This window comes from Hermetia illucens, chromosome 4 (assembly GCF_905115235.1).
Source record: "Hermetia illucens chromosome 4, iHerIll2.2.curated.20191125, whole genome shotgun sequence".
NCBI lineage: Eukaryota > Metazoa > Arthropoda > Insecta > Diptera > Stratiomyidae > Hermetia > Hermetia illucens.
This window is the reverse complement of record NC_051852.1, coordinates 46,048,187-46,073,940: the sequence shown is the minus strand read 5'-3', so window position 1 is coordinate 46,073,940 and position 25,754 is coordinate 46,048,187. Positions and strand designations below refer to the sequence as shown.

Here is a 25,754-nt window from a genome sequence, read left to right as displayed (position 1 = left end):
GAAAAGTGGATTTACTTACCTAGCAATTTTCTGGATCTTATATAAAACTGGAGTGAACAAAAAAACTATTGTGCGAATGGAAAAGATACAGTTCTGAAGTAAGACGCGCGAGAGCCATACTCATGAATATGTAAGACAAATTTACTGGGAGCAATTTTGGTTTTGGTATTAGTTTCACGTGTACGTGACATTTGAATTTGATTTTTTTAATTCATTTCCATGCAATCGCAATAATTTTTAATCAACATTGAGATCAGATAGAAATCTTGATGAATAAGATCTTGTCTATTTAGAATTTCTAATTGCTTGGGTGGCGACGAATATTAGATAGGGTGAACACGGCGTGGTTCTTAATGACATCGGAGAGTGTTTGCCACTTATTTCGTTCCAGATTCTTTGATAGTAATTGCTAGTAGTGCTCCAAAGAAAAAAATCGTAAACAATGTTATTATTTTGTGATTAGTGTAAATTATAGGAAGCCTCTTAACGAGTCCTCAAGTCAACAGGAGAGCTAATTATACTACCAAATAAACGTAAAATATTAAAGTCGCCTATGGCACGCATCTGTACGATTTTACGCTACTTGATCCGTGAACTATATGAGAGGCTATTAAGAATCGACTCAACTTCACATAATTCCAGATATATACAGATAGTGAATGAAACGAGACGTATGAAGAAGCTGGAAACTATAGAAGCGGAATTGCAGGGAAATTACGAATATAACATGCAATGATGTACCTCTTAGAAATAACCTTAAAAACAGACTAACACGAGCACGCTACGAGCATAATTGCTTAACATCTTAGAAAACGCTACTGAAAAACTTACTTGGTTTTTAAGACCACTTATTAGATCTCTTTGTCACCTCAAACGATCAACTATACTAGAAGAGGACACCGTACAGACAAATCTTTGTAAAAAAGGTAAGTCAGAAACCAGAAACCCGACGATTCGGGTATGTAAGGCCCTTATGTAAGGATATTTGGGCGCATGACAGTTCCATTAATATACATTTCGTAATTCGAAAATGAATATACATTGATGTCAACATGTTAGATTATCCACTTCAATGCGATATGGACATTCTATATACGATGCCTTAGCAAATTTTATCTAATTTTACTTAGTTAATAGGGGGAGGACTCCATCCATTATCATGCTCTATGTTATGGGGTATATTAGCACAAAATCCATTTTTGAGTTGGTCCTTGAGGTTGGGATGAAATTTAAAATGGATTCACAGTCAAAAACACGAAATCAAAGCTGTGTGGTATGAGTTGGTGGCCATGAATCACTGCAATGTCTCAACAATAAAGCTCCCAAAAGTTAAAATGTAGAGAAGGATTAGAGTTCCTGAAGGAAACAACCTTAGTCCACCAAAAACATTACCGCACCTTACGAGATCTAGCAACGTTAAATTCCATGGCTTTTGCAAGTACCCCGTAAAGCATCCAAGGTCTACAGTACTTGAACAACGACAAAATGTAAGTTGTGACTTTTGGTGTACCACTGTTGAACAAAAATGAAAGGATTTTTTAATATAAATCGCTCGATCTAATGTGAAAAAGGAAAACTTCGCTCGAATTTGTAAGATTCTTCATTTTGGGAAGTGACTTTAAGTTGAAAAATGAATTCTAGGGATCCAGGCAAACAACAACCGGAGGCAGAGCATTATTTGAAGTGGATTGAACAAAAGAGTGTAATTTCAACTCCGGCGGCAAACCTTGTATGTTGGCCGAGTGACTTGAACAACTGATGTCATTAAACCAAAGTAATTTTAGAAGAAAAGGTTTATGTTATTAAAAATGAATTCATAATATATGATCCCTCGCTTATTATGATGCTGGTTGACGAAAAAGTTAGAAACGAGATCATCGTTCCAGGCTGACTAATTGAGAAAGAAATAAACGACAGGCTAGTCCCTATCGAAGATTGGAAAAAGGTTAAAAAGAGCTAGACATATAATCCTATATACTAAACAGGAAAATAGGGATGAGTTCGATCTCCAAAGGATAAGGAATTGATAGATATTACAAGCCTGGCGAGACGGGTTAAGCTCGACAACTTACACTCATCACGACAGAATGCCATCAAAGCTTATGAGGAACAGCATGTTCCACAGTAAAACCAACCAAGATGCTGCAACTCATCTTAGGGTCTGCTCCTTCAAATGTGAAGCCGAAATATGAAATCCCAGCCGTGGTGGTAGTACCTCCCATTAGTAGTGTAAGCATTAATTGAGCTAACTATAAGGCCGTTATTCATCAAAGAGAGTCCTTTATTGTCCAAAGGTGGAGAAATTACATTACTCTGCAATAGGCGATCTCAAACCTGTTTGAGCGAGGAGCAGGGGGGATTTCTACAACCTGTAGTAATAGTATTCACTGTTAAGCCGAGAAGTTAATGCTGATATAGAAACTCTGCTCAAAGTATTCTTTGCTTGTCGTAAAATACAGCCATTTATTTACGGAATAATAAATGAAGTAATCTGGATGAGGATAGTCAAAAACGTCCGTTTCTTACTAAGATTTGTTATGCTTGCTTGATTGCTAGACGACTGGGATGCCCGTCTGTCGAATTTCAATGTAAAATCTCGTCAGACTAGTGTTCAGCAATTCTGTTTTTGAATAGAATAGAATACCGGTAATTCGTACGTTCAAGGGACCGACATATCAGGATTACTAATTATCAGGAGTGTCAAATAAAGAAAATTAACTCTGGGGACCAGCAAATTTGTAAGAATTAGCCGCAAATGTTTCGACCTACACTGTCTCACACTGCTCATAAGCACTTCCTTCGTATGGGAGACTACATTAATCTGATCTAGGATAGGTATTAGATCCTTCAATCTCGAGAACAATCATCCTAGGTTGTGGCAAATTCAGCAAATAAGATTTTTATCCAAAAGACCCAGGGCGATCCTTCCCATCCTTTTTGACACCATTAGGACATAATGATACTAATTAAAGTCCTGGAAGGTATCGTCTACTTTCGTTTTGAAGAGAATCAAAAGGAGATGGTCCGCATATTTTGCTAGCGCTTTCGGAATTAAGCCTAATCGCGGCTACCAACTTTGGAATCAATTCACTATTGTAATTAATTATCTTAAAAACTGCCGGCCAACACGTTAACATCTCTCCATTACAGCTCGAGAGAATATACAACAAAGTCTTCTTCGAAATATCAATCAGAGTCAGCAAACGATCCTGAGCGCATCTGGATACTTTCCTTGTCCAAAATGGTGCGACTTTACACTGAAATACGATGATTTAGCAGCGGGCAACACTGCAGCTACCACAGCGCCTAGCACCCAAATCAACACTGGAAAAGCAGTTCATTGAATGCATGAGAAAACCGAGAGTCAAGAGTATTCATTGAAATGCAGTGAGAGGGCCTATCGAAGGAGCGTTTCAAATTGAACGATCCTCTCAGGACCGGAGGTCCAGAATAAAGTCTAAGAAAATTTCGGAGGCCCACTCACATTTTAGAATCTTTTGGATAGTTTTGGAGACCGTTACCAGTAAAAAAAATCCTGAAACAAACTGAGATTTTAGTTAAAGTTTAGGCTAATTTTCATTATGGAATGTTTTAAACTCGAAGGCAAAAATTTTTGTTTATGACTAAAAGAATTTGGTTGGTTGGTTTGGTTGCATGCAGATACTATATTTCGGGAACTAACTGTTCCCTTCTTCAGTGACCAACCAAAAAGACTAGAAGAAAAATTCAACATTTCACAAAATACTTATCAAAATATTGACAGTTTATTACTAACAAGCCAATAAAGTCAACACAATGGTCAAAATGAATAAAACGAATACGACAATCAAATGAGGAAGAAATTAGAAAAAGGTAATTTCTATTAAATAATTAAAACCTCCGCACAACATTCCAGAAAAGGAGAATAAAGCTTCAGTGAAGGCAAGCTTATAATCGGAAAGGCTTCAGACCTAAGTATGCCAAACCCCGTACTATCTAGAATCAAATGTCCACCCAAAATTCAAAAATAGGACAAGGAAATTCGGAATGGCTCCTCAACGAAATGAAGATGTTACGACTGCACATAGCAAAGCAGTCGGTATGAACAACAGCTTAGAAGCCATTCAAATAATGAACAATGTAGGGAGGTTACCAGATGACGAAATGTTAGTGTCCTTCGAGGTTAAAGTATTGTCCACGAACGAGTCAATGAAAGAATCCCTTTATTTCTTTGAGGAGTGAATTAACTACTATGAGGACTCTACTGAGTTAAGGAAGTGCAAATCACACAAAAAGCTGGTAACAAAATGCATGAGTGAGACCTACTTCACATTAAGGAATGAGTCCTACAAATTGCCTATCGGGGCTTCAGTGGGCAATTCACTATCACATCTAGATAATGAATTTGATACACACATGACCTATACACTCCCATTTGAAGCAGAAAACTTACTTTGATATGAAAGAAAATGTCCAAAAATTGGATTGGATTTGTTTCAATTTCAAATATTACAATAATCCGATTAGGCCCAGCGAATAAAGACAACTTGACAAATCGACGATTTCTAGTCTATATTCTACAGCTGCATCTTCATTTGTATTGCCCTAAAAATTCTTTACTTTGCAAATTGCTAAAGTATTTAATTACATTACATGCCGTGGTATTGCTGTCCTTGAAACGGATGGATGCACAGTTTCAGTCATAGCTAACGAAAATTTTTTTGGGTACGCGGACAACATGTGGCCGGCTGTTCGATTAATAAAAACCGCTGGAAGACAGCAACAAAAAGTTTCCGAAGTTGCGTATTCATAAATATCATAGAGAGGTTTTCAAAGATGTTTCGAACTGCCCGTATTATTCGCGAGCATGCAGGCGTTAGAATAAAATGAATAAGGTAAACATTGTAAATTTTGATTCGGAATTGGAATGTTTTTTAAAACAAGATTATCCGCCATTTGTAATTTTCCCCTTTATTATGCATGGACTGTAGAGAAGCTAGTTCTGCCAAATCATATGGACGATCGGAACAACCTTATGCCTGCGAACGTCATTTTGCAATAGACAACGTTTAGTCTTAAGAATTTTATGAGGATTGTCATAGCATGCTTTGCTTATGGGGAATGTGATAAGGAAGTTCATACCTTCGAAGTGGAGTAAACAACATCTACACATCGAAAAAAAATTCTAGGTCTAAGTCAAGGGAGACGATTAGTTAACCGGAGGCTTAGGGAGACTGTTGGAAAATTGTAGTGACGCTAGTAGTAGTGGTAACTAGTTTCTATTTCAAATGTACTTAAAAAAATTCAGCACTTCGTTCTGGAGTATTTCGGATATGCAAATTTTCGCGGTTGGCCTTAGATTGGGGTTAGACCTAGAACCTATACGCGGTGTGGCGTCCTCGAATTTTTTTTATAAATAATTCTACAATTACCAGTAAGTTCAAATAAAACTGGAACATTTAACTTGCCGAGTTTCACAATACTTAAGAAAGTACAGATCATATCAAAAAGGCCGAAATAGATAGTGAATAAAATTAATTACGCAATTGAATTATGGACGTCAAATCTCCGGTCATCATATCTGATAAAATCTGTACTTTCCAACGTATCGACATCCTAAACAAGACTAAGATACGTAGGCGACACCTCCATATAAACAACGGAAGCTTAAGACTCAAATCAGTATGGCTAGACTTATATATGCAATCCGATGTCAAAGCTATCAAATATATATATCAAATATATTCGTTTGAAACATAAAAACAAATATTTGCTATTTATCTTGATTTGTTGGCTTTATATAAACTTTTTTATCAAGTTATTGGTGCTCAAAATACCATACATGTCCACTAACCATATCTAATTAATTTGGCTAAATATAAAATGTTAGACGCCCAATACCACATGGCACTCTAAAATTGGTGCAAACGGCGATACGACAATATCATAATGCGATTATCGAAAGGAAAACATTACCAAAAATTAATCATGCACTTCCGAAGTTGGTTTTTTATCGACGAAAATGGAGATATTCGTAAGAATGATGTAACTAGTTTTACAATGGTAAATTTATTATTGCTTCTAAATGGAATTTGAATAACACAAAAAAGATATTGTTTATTGTTTGCTTTGCCAATATTACTGGAAACTTTAGAAAGCGAATACAGTAATCAAATATTGCACAAATTTAGAGTTTATTACTGCTGAATCTAGGAAAAGGTCAGCTAAAATTGAACCTCTCACATAGTCATTAGGTTGATGTTTTTGGCAAAAAATAGATACTAATTTGGTATAAACTGATATTTGCCAAATTACAGTATTATGCATGGTAAGATCCTTGAAGTTGAAAGATGAAACTGTGTTAAACTCAATGATAGTTGATTGTTAATGTGCTAGTGATACCATTAACATGATTTGAGAATTTTATAAATTTTTTATCAAGCTTTTTAATGGTTTCAAAAAAGGGCTCATTATCACTTTATTCAAAAAAATACTCTGCAAGGTCAATAACTACACGGTGTCCATAAATTCTTGTGCAAGTAATAAACCTACAGAAACAGGATAAGCTCAAAGACGAACACAAACAGCCATGACATAAATAAATTACTAAGGTAGGTGAAAGTAGCAACGCGGGATACGTACACTGTACCGGTACAATTTATATGGCAAAACTAGTTGAAAATTTGCTTTCAATCAAAAACATTATACATAACCACTTATTGACAGTACCTGCAATTACTCTAGACTGAAAAGATATTGGGTATAAATTGAGCATTTTGGTTGACTTTACAGTACCCTCACTGTCACAATTTTTTTTCGACTTTTCGATAGTTTCTGAGAATGAATCCTGAGACTCACTTTTGTGTTTTAAGTTTTTGACGCTTTATTCCCCTACTTAGTAACCGATGTCGAAATTAAGACTTGTCAAGGCCTTTTATTTGATCCGCTTGTCTTATGAAGGGACCATCTCTTTCAACCTTCATACAAAATCATGTCATTCATTGTGTGTGCAAAGTGTGTGTGACAGACAGACCGACAGGTGCTGAGGACAAATGGCACTGGGATGCATTGGCGCATCTCGCCATTTCGCTTGCAAACGTAAGCATCTCTCACCATTTCACAGGGAAAAAGCAAGCTCAATATTAGATTCCACTTTTGTCAGCTATAAAATAATGACAGACGCCATCGGGTGCTTACGACTAAACTAATAGGAAAAAAGTCGCGGAAAATTAGTTATACAATGCTACTGCGAAACATAATGAGAACATTGCTTCCTCGACAACAGCAGAGTGTTCTTCTGAGACAAGATGTATCTGTAGTTTGAAGATTTTTTCCGGGAATTATAGAGGAGCTTTCCTGTGCATGTCAGCACATCAGAAATAATGAAGCACTAGGTTTGCATGGAATTCTTAATAAATCAATAAAAAATGTGGTCGAACGGCAAGTGGAGCGTCTTCACTTCCCGCCTAAATGAGAAAGTATATCCAAGACCATAGAAAACTCAGTTGCTTGTGCTTATCTTCAAGAGGGGCATGAAGGTCCTGGGGCTTTAATTTGAATACCTGCCGTTAAGGCATATTCTTAGGTCCTCTTCGGACATGGATTCATTTAGTGACCACAATCGGTACCAAGCAGCTCTGACCGCGATTTAGACACAACCAAGCCACCACGAAATTCTCACAAGAGGGCCAGCCGTAAATATCCAGGCCAAAAGCACATTCTTCAAAAATTCTCCTGGAGCATATGCTCTTAGAGGGCCATCCCGGTTTGAAATTTTTTACACAAGCCACTTCAAATGAGTTCCCTGCAGACTCGGGTTTGATTCCCTTCTCGAGTACCTGGAGACGGCAGACAAATAGAAGAATGGTTGGCATTCAGGAGTCACCTTTTAGCGGTAAATAAAAAAACAAGAGAGGCCATCGCATAATATGCCAAATATTGATGGGTAAAGGTAACCGGTTGGCCCCCTTGTGGGAGTGTCATGGTGGCTGTGGTTGTGCCTACATCGCGAGCAGAGCTTCTTGTGAGATCAAGTGTGGAGTTAGGCTATACAACTCGGGCGCCTTACGTCTTAGTTCCCATAGAGGCGTTAGATAGGCCTCGCAGCCAGTGATATGAATGCTGGCCCTACAATCAATATGAACCATACCGCAGTGTTAATCATTGCAGGCCTCTGATCAATTCGTATCCAAAGGGCAGGTGGGATTATGCATACTCGGAATGTACCCCAGGATCTTCACGCCATTTAAAGTAACCACATCAACACTATTGTATCCAAGAACGAGATTATGCCTATCAATGGTTTTGCGAGAAACATAGCATAGGCTCAAAGCATAAGACAAAGATCATGACAATTCTTCCTGTATCCTCAGAAACTTGAATACTTAACAAGAAAAATTGCAAACAGTTAGCCGCTTTCGAGAGGAAAATTCTCGAACAATTTTTTGCCTTTTCAGGAGGTAAATGATTTCGTAGACGCTGCCTCAGATGGAGCGATAACGTAGGCCAGGGTGCCAGACACCTGTTAAGAATATCGAATTTATGAACCTCGGTGCAAAACCGCGATTTTTGGTGTTCTTTATTGAGGCAGACCAAAACCAGACACTGGTTCTTACGATGTCAATGAGGAAGATACAACAGGTGAAAATCAATAAAAGAAGAGGCGAAACATCCATGGCGAGACGGTAAAAGTCTTGAACATGCTCTAACGGATGAAGACATCATACGGAATCCTTACGCTTTGAAAGGAATACAGGTTTTCATCATCATCATTAGTTCTGCTTCATCTTTGATTGCTAGTAGTGACACAGAAAGGAGGTTGTTTTGGCCATCACCAATGCTAGTAGTTGATGTTTTATATTTTCCCGCATGCCCTGCCTTAGTTTGCTCATTCGAAAATGTTTTAAGAAAGAGCGACGAGTTCCAAGGACACCAGCAGCTTTCAGTGGCTGAAATAGCTTCCGTTATTAAATAGCATATCAGTAGTATTTCTTCATAAACCTTATTCATGTGAAAATGGATTCATTGTTATCTTCACAAATAATTTCTTGAACGACAAAAATCTGAAAAGAGCTGAAGACACGATACCACGAGAGGCAAAGAGACCGATTGAGTCAAATCATAGAGTGAAGACCCTGACCCCTGAATCTGTGTGGAAGGAACGAAGGTATGTTCGGAAAATCCCCGGAAATCCCCTTTCCCTACGGCGGCAAAGATACTAATTAATGTATGATAAAACTCAGAGCAAGCTTCCTTTTCTAGCTGCTTTAATTCGGACTTATCTGGCTTTTCTGCGAAAAATCTCCTGAGTTTGTAACCACCATTTAGTGGCGCAAAATCTTTCGTCTGCCCCATTCCTTATGGGTGGCATAATAGACATCTCTCAACGGTGAGATGTATCAGGGTTAACACCTGAAAATCGTGGCTATTGCTTATTATCCGATATATGGCCAATATTTAACAAGTCACAAGTCAAGACTGTCGTCTTATATGCAATGTGGCAGGCGGAAAGCATCCGGCTGATGCAGCGTTTTCGGCTACCTATGGCGGCTCCAGTTAGCCCTCCAAAATTACTTGCTCTAGGAAAGGCGTCCCCATTGTCAGATCGGATAGTGTGTGGCGGTCCCTGGTGGCTGACAAATCTTTTAAACGTTGCTAAAAAACGATATGTCCTCCTGGCAACTAGAAACTATTCTTGGAGGAACTGTTGCACAGCGAACCTCAAATCGTGACCTACCAGTTTTTGAGAGTATATTCCACAAGAGGCACAGTCAAACGAGTTTGTTTTGGAACTCATATGATGGATGTCCTTTGAAGAAATGATTTTTTTCTTTCTTCTAATTTATTTGTTCTCAATTTCACGCTTTTTCGGTCTTGTAGGGCTCTGATGGCAGCGCAACGCTTTTCAATTGCTTGGAAATTGAACAGGCTTCTGAAGTAGTCCTCTTGGGGGTTGAAGTTTATCCCCAATATTTCAATATCAGTTTCTGATTTTAGAACTTCGGCGAGTGAGTCAATTTTTTGAGAGTGCTCAATGTGCCCTACCAATTTCGACAAGGAAAATTTTCCTTTTTATGATTCCTCCACCCTGGAAGCAACGCTTGGAATATCCATATAGAATGCCAAAGTGCACAGTCTAAGCCATATGTAACCGTTTTTAGGAAATATTTCCTGAATGAGTCTTTTGAATCAGCTCACCTCAGGATGCTGAACTATAGCTGATACTCTGCCTTTAACGGGATTTGCCCAAATATTTTAATTACATCACTGGAATATACGAATTCGAATTCTTTAGTTTGGAACCATGATGAATCGTCTGATTGAGGGTGACACTGTTTGAGGATGAACTCAACGCGTTGAACACATTCCGTTTCATAGTCGATATTGCATTTTACATTATCATTAGTCCACTTACATTAGTCTACTGGTATTATTTCCTTGTTCAGAACAACACTATCGGTCTTACTGAGAGGAATATTTCAAATTGACTTAAGGTCAAGCCCCAGCTATCCTAACGAGATCTGTAATGAATTTTTAACCTAAAGCATCCTCTTTTCCGAACTTCCTTTCATTCTAGAGTCCCCTGATCATTATTATAATGGGAAGAAGAGCAAATCGTACATTGTGTGCATTTCATTATCAGACTTGGCATATTGATGCAACGGGTAAGCGGATGGATGACTGCCTACGGTTACAGCCTTGCGCTGGAAAAAACCGAAGTAGTTATCTTGACCAGAAGGAGAATCCCGACCTTGCGTCCCATATCGATCGGCGAGTTGACTATAGAGTCAAAACCAGCGGTTAAATACCTTGATTTGATGCTCGATTCGAAGATGACCTTCCTCGAGCAAATCAAAGCAGCAGCGGAAAAGGCTGCAGCTGGAGTCGGCTAACGACGAATGTTGGAGACCCTATATCTACTTCTGCTCTATGGCGCAGAGGTATGGGCTGATGCCCTTGACAAGGAAGTGCATCGTAAGCGCCTTGCTCAAGTGCAGAGGCGAGGAGCTTTGTGAGTGGCGTTTGCTTATCGTACTGTCTCCGAGCCGGCCATGATAGTAAACGCTGAAATGATCCCCGTTGCCCTCCTTGCCAAGGAGCGCAAAGCTATCCACCGCCGTAAGGGCGAGAATTTAAGAGAGGTGGTTGCCCCTGAAGAGCGTCAACGCACCCTTACCGAATGGCAACTCTTTTGGAGAAATGAGCTAAGGGGCAGATGGACTGTGTGTCTTCACCTATCCAACTCCCAAAACAAATATCCTTTAATTTGTTACTTTTTGATCACCGTGACTAATACTTTCTCATGCTGGAGCTGATATACAAACGGTGTTTTTCCTGCATTAATTTCAATACAAATAGTGAGGTATATTACTTTTAATAAATCTGGGTTTCGGTTTCAGCAAAATGTCTATTGTTATCACGGATAAATTGCTATAGTTTGGAGAGTTCATGATTTCGCGAAATAGGTTATAAATAATAATCGTTGGCGCAACAATCCATATTGGAACAGGGCCTTGAAGTGTGTTAGAGCACTTCATTCAAGACCGTAACAGTAGACTATAGTACACTGTAGGAGGCAATGTAGTCAGCATTGCGCTCGCCCGAGATTATTACCCTGATTTGACTCAGGTACTCATTCACAGCTGAGTCGATTGGTGTCCGACGTCAAATCACGATGTAGGTTAGATCACGAAATAGGTTTGTTCGCTGCAAATGATGATTCAACGTTCTTATGAGGTTGCTTGAAATTAATTGTTAATGAAAATAGGACTGAAATACCTAATGCGTAAATATCGCAGATCGAAGACAGCGTTCATGAAGTTGGATCACCAAGGAGTCATCAAAAAGTTAGTTCTCCAATTCGCACTTGTAAGCATACATAGTTGTAGGGACCATTCAAATGATAGGATGTTATCCAGATTAATTTGATAACATTCAGATCAAATTTCAAAATAAAGTTAATTTTATCTCTAAGTATTTCTGTATTGTTTTGAATTCACATCTTTTTTAAGGTTTTGTGTAAAACAAAACCTTATTAAAATCAGTTTACTGTTTTCTTCCTGTCTGTCACACGCATTTTTCGCTGGGACAGTTATAGCGATTGACACCAAATTAGGTGGTGGTAACAGTAAACACTCACGCATACAGTGAGTCACATCCTTCTACGTCGATTTTAAGGAGGGTTCGTACATATGCCAAAAGCAGGTGCAATTTTTTTTTTCAACTAAATATAGTTATGTCGGGGATCAAATAAAACGTCTCAGTTAGGTCGAAAGTGACCATTTCTTTAACGGATCCATTCTCAGAAACTACCCAACCAAAAAAATCTGAAAAAATCAAGAGGCTGCCACTATATGATACCTAGGATCCGAAATACCCTCCGTGCCGATATCTGTTTAAATAAAGTTAATAATAGTCTATTATTATAATTTTTAGTAATTGGTTGCGAATCCTCCCTTAATTCCATTCGAGAACCACGAAATTTTGTAACAATAGAGGCTATAACATAGAGCATGATCTTACCAACAAAGTTATAATAGATCAAAGTTGTCAGTTCTTTGCAAATTCAAGACTTTAAATGTCAATATCACGCGAAAGTGGATATTCTTACATAATATATAAGAGTACATATATTACGTGCTAGGTACTAATGGGACAAATGCACACTCAAATGTCTTTATAAAAGAAATGTACAAAACCTTTCATATCTGAAGCGTCCAGCTTCTGGTTTCTCGACTTGTTATTTTCATGAATTTATAATTTATATTATTTTATTCTTTTACAATTTAGTCTTTACCAGTCAAAGTAAACTCGATCTTCCAAAAGACCAATGACAACACTGATTACCAGAGCAATGTTGCAAATGAATGAACATTTCTAGTATTCATATTTTGTCTCCTTTATTAGATTTGCCTTTGATAATTTCCATCTGAAATTCCTTCAATTCGAAATATATATCAATGTCAAGACACGACTTGAATAGATAAAGTAAATTCAAATAAAAAACAAACACCATTCATTTTTTACTCGATTTTCACTTTTGGTAAAGCAAACATAGCTTAAAGCGTATATCTCGTTGTTCCATAAACAAATGCAATACCATTAAATCAAATCAAGTTTCCGAATAAATAAATTTCCTTCTATTAAAGACACAGAGTACTGCGTTGTTTGGTGTTCATGAAAATTGGCAATATTTTCGATCTTGTTTTCGTTTTAGTGAATTCAAGATCAATTTTATGAATATTTATAATTTATAGGCAAAATTCGAAAAATATAAAACAATTAGTCCAAGCAAGCAAGTTTTAAGAAACGGTAAATGTATTGATGATACTTCAACGACGTAAATAACTTACTCCTTTAGATGGGCTTGGCTCCAATTACTCGAGGTCAGAAACGTTTAGCAATTGGGATAAACCTATCAAATATTTTTTGCCAAACTCTTAAGATGATTTCATTTTCTATTAAGATTGAACAAAGAAACCAACAGGTGTTAAAGGAGAGAGAAATAATTGTAAGTCATCTTCAATCTTTTGATTGCAATTTTTTGATAACTATAATATTGTGGCTATTCCCCACTTTGAGGTGTATGTAATGATCGATGGGCATTTTGTGTTCTGAAAATTGAGGTTTTAAGACAAAACAGACACGGTAGAATGTAAAAGTTTGAAGCTCTAAATAGGAAAAAACAATAGATAGATATTTCTTAATCTCTTTTATAGGAAAAACGATACACCCAAGAATTTTCTACGGTCATTTTTCAACTGAGACTTGTTATTGCTGTTCAGCACACTTTCTGGTAATCTGGGTTTTTTATAACCTCGATTGAAAACATCTTGTCTGACTAAAAAAAATTTCATAACCTTGGTTCGTAGAGATAATGAAATATCGAATATCAGTGATCTAAGAAGAAACATGTAATATTATTGTACTCTTACTGACAAGGATTGCAGAAAAAAAATTAGTTTGCAATGATCTTAAATCTCAAAGGAAAGTATTCCCTAAAATCTCAACACCCAATGAAAGAAAGCTAAATCCAAATAGTGAGACTATAATTTTGCTTATGTCGACTCTCTAAACTAAATCCCGTTCCAGTAAAACTTAAACTTTAATTTCTGGAAAAATAGTACTTAAGGAAATAGAGTGACAGATTTCATCACTAATTGTCCATTCTCCTGGCAATTTTTGAAGTTTGTTAAATTAGTTTTATGGCACCGAAATTACCAATATTCCATTAAACGATCTTATATGAAGTGGCTCCTTGGATTGCCCTCCCCCTTTTTTCATTCTATAACTCAAATTGGGATTTCTTCCAATTTTAAACTGTATGATGAGTGGCTATGTTTGTAAATATATTATCAAAATTTAATGTTTTTAATTTGCTGCTTTAGGAAGTCGAATCCAAAGAATATTTTTGAATTTTCTTGACTGTAATCCAATGTATTTTATTTTAGTCATCCCTATTGTTAGCAGGGTTTAAATAAAGTAGGGAAAGTGAGGTTCACTGAGTTATCAATAACTTCGATATGTGAACTTTGAACTTTCACCGGGATTGAAACCGCTTTAACTACAATACGCAGCTTTTTAACCAAAGTACACCTAATGATAAGCTAGGATCATTTTACTGTAATAACAAACTGCGATGTGTGCTTATGAATACATGTGATTTTTTTTTGTTATCCATCTCCTCAAACAACAGACACTTGCGATAAAAAATATCCTCTATAACATAGAGAGTTGTAAGTAATTCTGGTGTTCTCTTACAAAAAAATATAGTTGGAAGGGATACTTTAAGTCCAGTTTATCAAACGATCGTTTCCTCTGCTCGAAAGTTTTTTGAGGCCATCTACTCCACCTCATGAACCTACATCATCTTCTTTTATGAGAGGTAAGGGATAGGTTTTTTGAATCATGTCATATGTCTTAAACTTTTATGTGATCCTCCTATTGCAGCTGCCAACGTCGACTTATGTACCGACTGTTCTGATTCATTCGAAATCCAACTAGATCCTGTTTTTGACTTATTCCTTTGAAAATCAAAAACCCTTTGCTGAACGTTCTCCTTTTATACTACTCAAGCAAATACTTTTTTGTAAGTATGCCTATGACATTATCAACAGACTTCAATCATCTTGCACTCTGACCGTCTTACGCACATTGGTTAATCTGATTGAGTTTAGTTTTGATTAAATATGCGTCTTTTTAAGGTTTTGCATAAAAGAAAACCTTATTTAAATCGATTCAATGTCTGTCTGTCTGTCGTCTGTCATGGTTGAAACTTTTGTCATTAAATTTAATGACATTCTATAGACTCTAAATTCCTTTACATGGCATGAATTTAACTCATGCTTCGTCAGCCACAAAAGCAGAGCTATCCAAAAAACAATCAAAAATATGATGTAAATTCGCCAGGCCTGCAAATTCATCGACATACACTTCCACCCTTCTGTACTACCCAGACTTGAGAATGTAGGAGGGAGAGCGCTTCGCCTCGAGAATCTGAAATAGTAATTTGGGAAAATTCACAACAAGTTTAGAAAAACGTATGTGAAGCCAAATTTTGAAAAACTACTGACTCGACCACGCGCCTGAAGTCGGAACACTTTTGAACCAAGTTAAGCAATCCAAAAGAGTAGATCCATAACATATTAAATCCTCATTCCGTGACGATGAAGCACGGCCTATGGAGTTCGCTCTCTGCCACGGCATCTACTGGCTGTGGAACATGAAAGTGAAATATTAGGGACCACTGGTAACTCGATATAGTCCTCGGTTTCCAACTCAATATGAGCCTTCCCCTTCTAGTTTGAATTCAGAAAACCAGCAATCAGCTCACCACAGTATCCCGTTTCCAGCTTAATATTGGCAAACTCGCTTCATTCACACAGCAAGACAGAAAAAATCAGTGATCGTGCATTAGGAAATTACAAAAAGAATCACCATATACAAAACGACAAGGGGAGATAGTTTCCAAAAGCTCAAGCGCCACAACCTTTCAGCTTTAAATCGACGTATTCCAGACACTTAAGCTCTGATAACATTGCTTGTGAAGAAACATTATTCTCCTTACATTATTATTCTCAATCTAGAGGAACGTATTACCTGCGGTAATATCTAGTGCGAGAAAACCGCTGATTTAAACTATTGTATGTCGCTCCAAAAAGCGGGATTTACCCTGTGATAAGAATATCATAGCTGTTTGACCTTCTATTCGTTCTCAACATTAACGTTATCACGTAAGATACCTAACACTTAGTACTCAATTTATAGATACTACTGTATGGAAACCGATGAGTTTCTAACAATATCACAAGCCTTGCGGATTGCTCAGGCTAGTTTACTAGAACACTGAGAAGTACGATGTTTGCCGCACTCAGGCCTATCCTAATCATAACTCCTCTCCCACTGACAAATGAACGAAAAGCAGCTAACGAAGGCTAATCTTTACCGACGGGTTAGTCATGGAGCGGAAATTGGTTTCAGGAATGTTTTGGGAAAAACCGATTATGGAGCTGAACTAGCCTCTCGCTAAAATGATGAGTATATTCTAGGTGGAGAAATATACTGCACCATTTTATTGGTGGTCAAAGAGTAGCGTAGGTCCCCCCCCCCCACGATGGAGCATAAACGAACTTGGCAACGATAACGGTATAACAATTTGTGCATTTTCTCATGGAACGCGCGCTCCCTGTACAGAGATGGAGCTGCCAAGCAGCTAGCCAATACCCTGTCCCAATACAGGGCTGAAATAACAGGACTGGTCTCCTGGAGCGTCGCTACACCATATATTATAGTGGCCGCCCAGTAAACCATGTTCTCGGAGTAGGTTTCTTGGTCAGCCAAAAAATGAAACCTGCTGTTATCGGTTTTGCAAACATAAGTGAACGGCTATGCATTCTGCGCTTGCGAGGAAAATTTAGAAATATAAGTCTCATTAACGTTCACGCCCCTACAGACGAGACTGCAGAGTCGGAGAAGGATACCTTTTACGAGGCAGTAGAACGAACCCTCGAAGCCTGTCCCAGATATGATATCAAAATCATACTTGGAATTTCTAACAGCCAAGTAGGGACGGAACCCATATTCAGGCGATACGTTGGCTCGCATATCTTGCACCAAAATACAAAAGATCGAGCAGGCGACGCGAAATCTTGGGCTGCACATCAATGAAGGCAATACAAAGTATATAGTGGTGACGTCAGCACCAAAAACCAACCAACCAATAACATCAAAGCGCACTGGTCAACCGGGAAGAATAAAGATAGGAGACTACAACTTTGAGACCGTTGATAATTTCTCCTATCTAGGGTCGAAAATCACAACCGATAATAGTTACGATGAGGAAATCCGCGCACGGTTGCTGTCAGCCAACAGAGCCTATTTCAGTCTGCAAAAACTGTTCCGCTCGAAACGTCTCACCATAGGGTCAAAGCTCTTACTGTACAAGACAATGATCTTGCCAGTCCTCATGTATTCCTCGGAGACTTGGGTTCTTGGCAAGAAGAATTGCTAACTCTTGGTCGCGTTCGAGAGAAGAATCCTCCGAAGAATTTTTGGCCCCCTACATGAGGATGGACGACTCCGTAGTCTACATAACGACGAAATTTATGAGCGATATCATGACCGTCCGGTTGTGAATAAAATCCGGCTCAATAGGTTACGGTGAGCGGGTCTATTAATCCGTATGGATGAGGATGATCCCACCCGGAAAGTCTATAAGGCAATATCTATGATAGAAAAAGGAGACGAGGCAGATCCTGCCTGAGATGGAGCGATGGCGTAGGTCAGGACGCCAGACAGCTTTTAGAAATATCGAATTGGTGGACTTCGGCGCGAAACCGGGATGTCTGGAGTTCCTTATTAAGGCAGGCCTAGACCGGATACCGGTTGTTGCACCATTGATGACGATGATTTGTTTTATTCTACGAGATATCGTAATGGTCTAGTGGATCGTTATACATGGAGCGCGACACAAAGGAAAAAAGCGTTATCTCTGTGAAAACCCATTACAAAATGCTGAAAATTACACTGAACCTTCTCACAAGCTTCACGGATTATTCGGTCGTGGAAATGCACGTAACATGTCAACAATTAGATGAGTGATCAGCAATTTTATCAAAATGTCATAAAAAATTTCTAAAAGAAAGAAAGTGACTGTGCATTTGCCGGATATTTTTCTCCGTACCCAATCGAAACAAACCATGAAAATTTTGGACGTTCAGGCTATCTAAATGACCAAACTACTCCTGAAAATACTACTTTCATTTATTAGTGGTGAACAATTGCAGACTTAAATTGAAAGATAGTTGCAATTATCAGCATGGGTGAAAATTTGGCGAAGTCAGGCAATATATTGAACTATTTAGCGTTGAAGATAAGAGAAACCATTCTTATTTAAAATAAGAAGGATGTCCGGTCACCACGTCAGCCCGGCTCATACATCCTTCGAAGAACTGGTAAAATTCGTATTTTCCATATTTAACTTCTCGGCGATTATATTATGTTTCGTCCTTTTTAAAACATTTCTTCGGACTCGAACCCGATGCGTGATTCTGAAGAACTTCTTCAGAGTTCATGGTTTGAAAAGCATCAATATGTTAGAAAACCGCTGGAATAAACAAAACGCTCTTAAGATATCCTTAATACTGAGAAATAAAACAAGATTTATCAAAAAATTGATTGTCATAAAAGATGCAGGGTCTTACAAAACCATACAGTAGGTATATGAGGTTTGGTATTTAATAGGTTAATCAATTAATTTTTATTTAAATAAAATTCAAGTATGAACCTAATCTTAAATCGTCTTGACTTCAGAACTTTCTTGAAAATCGTTACTTCCGTGAAATGATTTCCAGACATGATTACCGATTCTAATCCAACTTAAAACAAAAATCATGAAACCAATACATACCCTCTGCCTGTTCTCGATGACTATGATGATAATCACTTCCGCTAAACTCATCACGTTCACCCCGTAAACATGATGCTAATCCACGTGATACTCTTCGATCGCGTTCCTTTTCCAAGGATCGACAATAGAGATGTGTTGTTGTTCCTCGTGATCCAATAGTACCCTGCATTTGTGGGTCTTGAATAGATACTTCCATTTGTACATTTTCTGGGTGCAGTTGTTGTTGCTCCATTGGCTGTTGAGGTTGATACTGTGATTGCTGTTCATATTTTGGTGAACCTGGTTCATCAGATTTTACCATTGAAACACAATTCATTTTTAACAGAGAGAGGGAAAGAGTAGGCACTAAGGTTGTTACTATTAATTAGTATGATCACTGCTTCGAGGTTTCAATTACTAATGATGGTGTTTTTATCATTTTATCGACTTGTAGCATTTCAAAGTAATCGATGGAGAGCATGACATGGGGCCTTCATTCATAAACATTGATGCTAACGTTTAACTTTCGTACACCGAATCATATTTTTTATTTAGAGTCACACTTTAATTAACGTTACATCTAATGATGATCAGCACGATCGTCGCTGAGAGATGGCTTCGTACCTAACAATAATTATTTATAATCGTTGAGATGACTGACGATTTTTACAGATGTTTTATAACTGTTGATGTTGATCATTGTTAGATAATATCTGTATGAGGGTATCCGCTACTTAATGTAATGATCGATTGAGTTTAGCTCTCCAATTTAATAAATTCGACTTTTTTTGTAGAGATGCACTATTTAGATACTTGATAGATCCACCACTGTTATCTGTTCCTACGTAACTAATACCTAAGGTCAACGGTAATTCCGATTACTGTTTCCATTCGATGTAAGCAATGAATTAATTGTTGAGAAGCCATTAGTGCGGGACTTCCCAAAGAGGCATTTTAATCGTTTTGAAATTATCACAATTCTTATTTTTGGTACTTAAGATCATAAGGCTCTTTTCGTTGTTTTGTCTATTATTCTCGAAGTGGTTCTGAAAAAGGGAAATATTCCAAAGATTAACAGATGTTTGATGGCGTTAATTCTTCGTGGTATGCGATCATTCGAATGCCGTTTTGTTAATCGGTTTAGTACGCCGAAATATTTGGAAGCTTAGTGTCTGCTTGGGGCTTTTCGGGAACAGTTCTCCTCGAATTTTCACTCCATTCCATGTTGACTCACATATGAAAAATTACATTTCAGTAATTACAAGAAGTTGCTAGGTCCATTGCTTTGTTTGGTTTTGATTGCTTCATATCAACTTATACAAACGTTTCGGATAATCGAAAGACGGGATCGAGTAAGTGTTTGCTCATAACTATGACCCACAAATTCTTTATATTTACTCGAAGCATACCAAGAATGTGGTTGCTCATAGCAGTTGCGCTCAATAAATAAAATACATAATTACAACTGCTAATGTAAGCTAAGAGTGAATTGACAACGTATAAAGTATCTTTCCAATAGATGCGACGAAAAATATTTACTAATTTTAAAAAGCTTGAGCCACCGTCACTAGTTAAGGCTCCATGTAATGTGTTTGAGTCCGTTTCGAATTTTATCGTTTTGTTGATATTTATTTTTCATTTTAGTTATGCGAAACGTGGCTGAATACACACCGAAGACGTGGGTGTGTCAATGAAAATATAGTGACCTATGGTTGCACATTTCTTCTACTATTTTCAGATTTGCTACTCAATCAAGGACAAAGGCCAAACGAGCCTATGTATTAACGGGTAAAAATTCATCATGAGTGAGTCACGGCTGATGAAGAATAAGCAGAACTAGCCATTCAAGAAATGCAAACGTAGTGAAGCTTATGAGACAGGTAGAATGCCATTAGTTTCCTTTCTCATCAACTGATGTAGAAGATTCGGGCGAATTTTGAGATATTCCATATAAAAAAATTTTTCTCCAATAGTCGAGCAGAGGATACTTGCAAGGTGATTTCCCATCAAAGCGAAGTTAGTGCTGTATTTTTATAAATAATAGATAAGATACTCGATAGATTGGATGCAAGTGTACCTCATTAAAATATATCTGATTACAAAACCGCATAGGATCATGAACGAACGACCCAGTAAACAATGTTAAATGTGGAGTCCCCAGCCAAGTTTTATAAGGAAGACACCAAACACTTCTGTTTCGACTCAGATAAAGGTAAAGGAAAACCTGCTTCTACATTCATATCTAGCTTCGATGCAAAATTTTCATAAATGAGGGCTGACAGTTTCATCAGACGTCGCTTCACTTCTGCCGGGACAAAAAGTGATTGCTAGCTGTTGTCAGACCGAAACAAATAGAGAACAACTTGCTCCTTATGATCCATCAAGTAGTTGCGGACTTAGGAGTCCTCAATCCTTGAACAAAAATTGTCTGGCTCCGGCCAAAATTTAGTTAGAACTGTGGACGGACTTACGTTGTATATAATTCGCACCCTTGTTGTGTTTTGCGAATTGTAAAAGAGAACGTATAACACCAGTGAGCCGCTTCGGTCACGCTGCTCCCAAGGCAGAGAGAAGCCAGCGCCTAATGAGTTGCCTTTGCCCTGGTACGAAACCGTAGTCGTCTTCGTCCCTCTTTTACTATGGTTAACTTTATTTTAGAGGATATCGTAGCGAAGGGTATTTTGGAACCTAGATACTATGTTCATGGGCCACCATAAATTTTTCAGATCTTTCGATTGAGTAGTTTCTGAGAATGAGTCTTTGAAGTCGCTGACTTCTTCCAGACTCCCGCCCTTTGCAACGAATGTCAAAACAAAAAGTACTAATAGCGACCTCTCATTTTATACATGGCTATATTCGGTGAGGAAAAAAATGTTGCACCTATCTTTTACGAAAAACAATATATTTCATTGCGTGTTTGCATGTTTTTTGAAATTTTGTGTCAACAGATGTAACTGTTTTTGAGAAAAGAACGTGTGACAGACAGATAGATAGATGAGAATTCCCCCAAAGGCAATTGTGATCTTCAACACTACTATCTACGCGGAGATATTGAAAAAGGTCAAAGCTGACCCCAAACTAAAAGATCTAGACGGAAATTACGGCAAGGGTGAGCTTATGTTTGAGCTGAAAAAATCCAACTTGAGCAAAACTGACGGCTTATACATCTAGGTTAGAAACTCCCTTGGAGAGAATGTCCCAGTACTGTAATTTCGAATCGGATGAGTTATCTATCGTCTGAGGGAGCAGATTTCATTAAAGAGGCGTTTCAATGCGTCTCATATTTGGTCATTTCGCGAAGGCGTGCACCAGCCACACTGATCGACCCAGTCGATGCAGAAAGTGTGGGGATATTGCCAAAGAATGCAATAGGGACTCTAAATGTCTATTGTTCAAAAGGCAGTAGCGACGCGATAACCGGCATATTGCCGGATGTGTTAGACGCCCAGAATTTACGAAGCACTGACAGTAATGAGGAGATGAGGATTATTCAAATAAACTTCAATCGTTCCAGGGGATTTACTGCAGTCATCATTAGCGAACCGCCAAGATTCGACAGAGTGGCGTGAGCGGGATGGAAATCTGTCCATGCAATCAATAAGTCATACAATGAACTGCGAGTAAGGCAGCTAGTGGTTTCATGTCGGGGCAAATAACTGTATGTGTGTACAGTTGCTATGTCCCACTTAGTCTGATATTTTCTGCATTCGAGAAAATCCTTGGCAATCTTGCTTTCGTCGCTAGGGGATGTAGCCCAAAGATGATTGCCGGTGACTTCAAGTGGGGTAGCAGAGAAGCAAATGCAAGCGGGCGCAGTCGCCTGTGTGCAGTTAGATATAATTTTGGTCAACAAAGGTGATGTAAGCACTTCTCAGAAATGGGGATCTTTCCCAATCATAGACTTGAACTTTGCCCAGGTAAAAAGCCGATTTGGAAATTTCTTTAAAATTTAAACGGGTATATCTTCGAAGCGATGATGACCTTTGCAATAGAAAAATATCAATCCAATTTTAAGTACTTTCTCTATCAAATCTGGACTTAAATGATTGATGGAGTGGGAAATTCTTATTTTTTTTGGGAAGGTCAAGCGTTTTGACACTATTCTCGAAAAACGCTACAACTCTGTAGCGGGAAAAGCTAGTGTCCCCATTCCAGGGACCAATATTCCTCAAACAAGTGGTACTATCCACCATTAAAATGTGTACTATCATAAACGGGATACCCTGTATAGAATCGTGATGAGACGATGCAGAGGCCGACGATATAGCGCTAATTCTAATCGCAAACAATTTCGAAGATGCTGAGTTATACTCATTTGAAGGAATCAGTGTTGCCAAGTGTTGGCTAGAGAGTTCTAGCCTCACACTGAAGCTATCCACATCACTAAACGCCATAAAAGGAATGATGTGCGTATTCAAATTGAGAATCGTATCATCACTTCCAAGTCAGTTATCAAATATTTCGGAATGATGATAAACGCGAAGCTCAGTTATAAGCAGCATATGCAGTATGCTTCCGATAAAGCATCTACCACAAATATGGCTCTGAGAAAGTTGATTCCGAACGTATTTATAGCCAGAGGAGTGAGCTCAATTTTGCTCTATACAGCCCCAGTTTGGGAAGGATCATTGCAGCTCTCATCTAATGCTAATAAACTCAGTGCAGTCTACAGAAGGACAAAATTAAAAGTGTGCTCTGCCTTCAGGACTGTCTGAGATGATGCTGCGTTCGTCATCTCAGGAAAGATGTCGATTAATATGACATGCCGAGCATCCTTTAAAATAGACGAAGAACGCCGAAACTAAGAAATCTATAAATAGATGGCAAGACCATTGGGAATGCTCGGAGAAGGGTCAGGAGTCGTACAGGCTCATCTCTGACATCAACTACTGGTTGGAGAGACGGCACGGTAAGATCAATTATAATCTTACCCAGTTTCTCACGGGGCATAGAGGATATCGCCAGTATCTGTATAGGTTTAAATTTGACACCTCACCCGATTGCCCAAACAGCGATGGAATCGCAGAGAATTGGAAGCATGAATTTTTCCACTGGCTAAAATTCGTGGAAGAAAGGAGGAACCATAGGGTACACTAACACCAAAGGAGTTAATAAAATCTGGCGCGGAGAATGCTGGCAAGTTAAGAGGATTGAGATGCGATCAATTCTATGATTGGGTCAAACAGGAGTAAACTGCGGAAGACAGAGGAGACGATAAAACCGCGGTCACGCACGCCGCGTTTAGAAGAATAGAACTCAAGCTAGAATGAACTAACTTTACGGGACAGGATGAGAGTCGGGGGTGGTTTTAGTGCATGTCCAGGCGAACCTTGAACAGAATGGTAATTAATAGAACTTACTGTTGCATCGAAACAAATTGTTGCCTGAAATAGTGATGAAAACTTCCCCGTACACTGTCCAGGTAGACTCCGTGCAACTGAAGCCCTAAAAGTTTAAAATTGCTGCAGCACCTGCATAGTTCCCGAACAACCAAGTATGACCAAATCTGAATTTATCACGTGTTATAAGGAAGAATCACTTTCCACAAAAGGGGAGAATCAAAAGCTAGGACTCATTTCTATGCTTAATATTTTTCCTACGGACAAATGTTCCAATGAACATCACCCCGGGATGTTGAAAAGGAACATGATCGCTCTGAAAATTAGTTTAAATTACGAAAGATCCATCGGATTTACCTCCGATACGGTTTATCTGGCGATGAACACAGCTAAAGACGAGAAAAACACGCCCATAAGCATCAAATTTGGAGCGAAAACCATCCACACAGTCTGAGCTTAAGTTCTTACCATTGAAGATCGACCAAAAGTTAAATTTAACACTAAGTTTGGAGTGTACAGTAGCCAAAGCATATAATACTGGAGTAACAACTGTAATATTACAACCAAATATAGGTGATCATTTGGAAAAAGGAAAAGCAGACGAATATAAACATCAGCGCGAACATCAAATAAATTCTGATACGGTCGTTCCGCGGAAGGTGACAAGTTTTCTTTCAAGGAGTCCGTGCTCTCCATTTGGTCCAATCTAACATCAAGCGAATGGGGACTTAGAACCCCCCAAAATTCAAACAAAAATTTAGCTCTTATTCTAGCTAAGTTTTGGTCGAACTACGGATTTAGGCTGGTTGCAATTCCCACTTATTTTGTATTTTGCGAATGTATAAGAAAGAGCGTTAACATCTGTTAGCCACTTCGGTCAGCTTCCTCTCAGCTCAGAGGTGAGGCCACGTCTGAAGAGTTTCCTCTGCACTGGACGAAGCTGTAAGCTGCCTTGGTTCCTATTTTTATTTCCTTTTCTCTCCACCTTCCCTGTGGAATGCCCCTATCAGAATTTATTTGGTGTCCGTGCTGATGATTATATCCGTCTCTTTATCCTTTTTCCAAATAATCGCATACTGCCCAATTATGGGTTACTAACATCGTCTTCAATCTTCAAACAAAAGGAAAAGGATATGGTTTTCGTGGGTAAGAGAGGGAATAAGTCAGCAGCAGCTTTCAAATCTATACACTCTCGATTAGAAAAATAGACAAACAGTAAACTGCTATTTTATTCGCGTTGGTGGCTACTGAAGACTGTGATAAAAGGAAAGAAAAGAGAGTTAATGCAATTCATCGACATCGACATCAAGTGGCCCACTGCGGGCGTATAACCAATTGTGAATTCGGCACAAATTCTACCTTTCACACGTGAAATTACAACCCACTACTCATAATAATATTTCTAGATATGAGTAGGCCATTTGGCATATATGTATAACAAAAGAACTCCTAAATGGCTACTTACAGTCAAAGCAACTGCCACCTGCAAAACTTTGGTAGACAAGGCGATTCACCTTGCGATTCTTCTACATAGACTCAAAATCACTTAA

General features: G+C 38.4%; 1 protein-coding gene across 4 annotated transcripts in view; it reads right to left on the bottom strand.

Moving 5' to 3' along the window:
- The window catches only part of LOC119655696 (ras GTPase-activating protein raskol), a 426,106-nt gene that overhangs the window by 185,192 nt on the left and 215,160 nt on the right, over window positions 1–25,754 (bottom strand). Inside the window, exon 2 of one of the 4 annotated variants that reach the window (XM_038061706.1) lies at window positions 18,887–19,911. The exons of the other annotated variants lie outside the window; for them this stretch is intronic. Coding sequence (XP_037917634.1) covers window positions 18,887–19,202 — 316 coding nt within the window. The 5' untranslated portion in view covers window positions 19,203–19,911. The remainder of the gene's footprint in view (window positions 1–18,886; window positions 19,912–25,754) is intronic. 4 annotated transcript variants of the gene reach the window in all.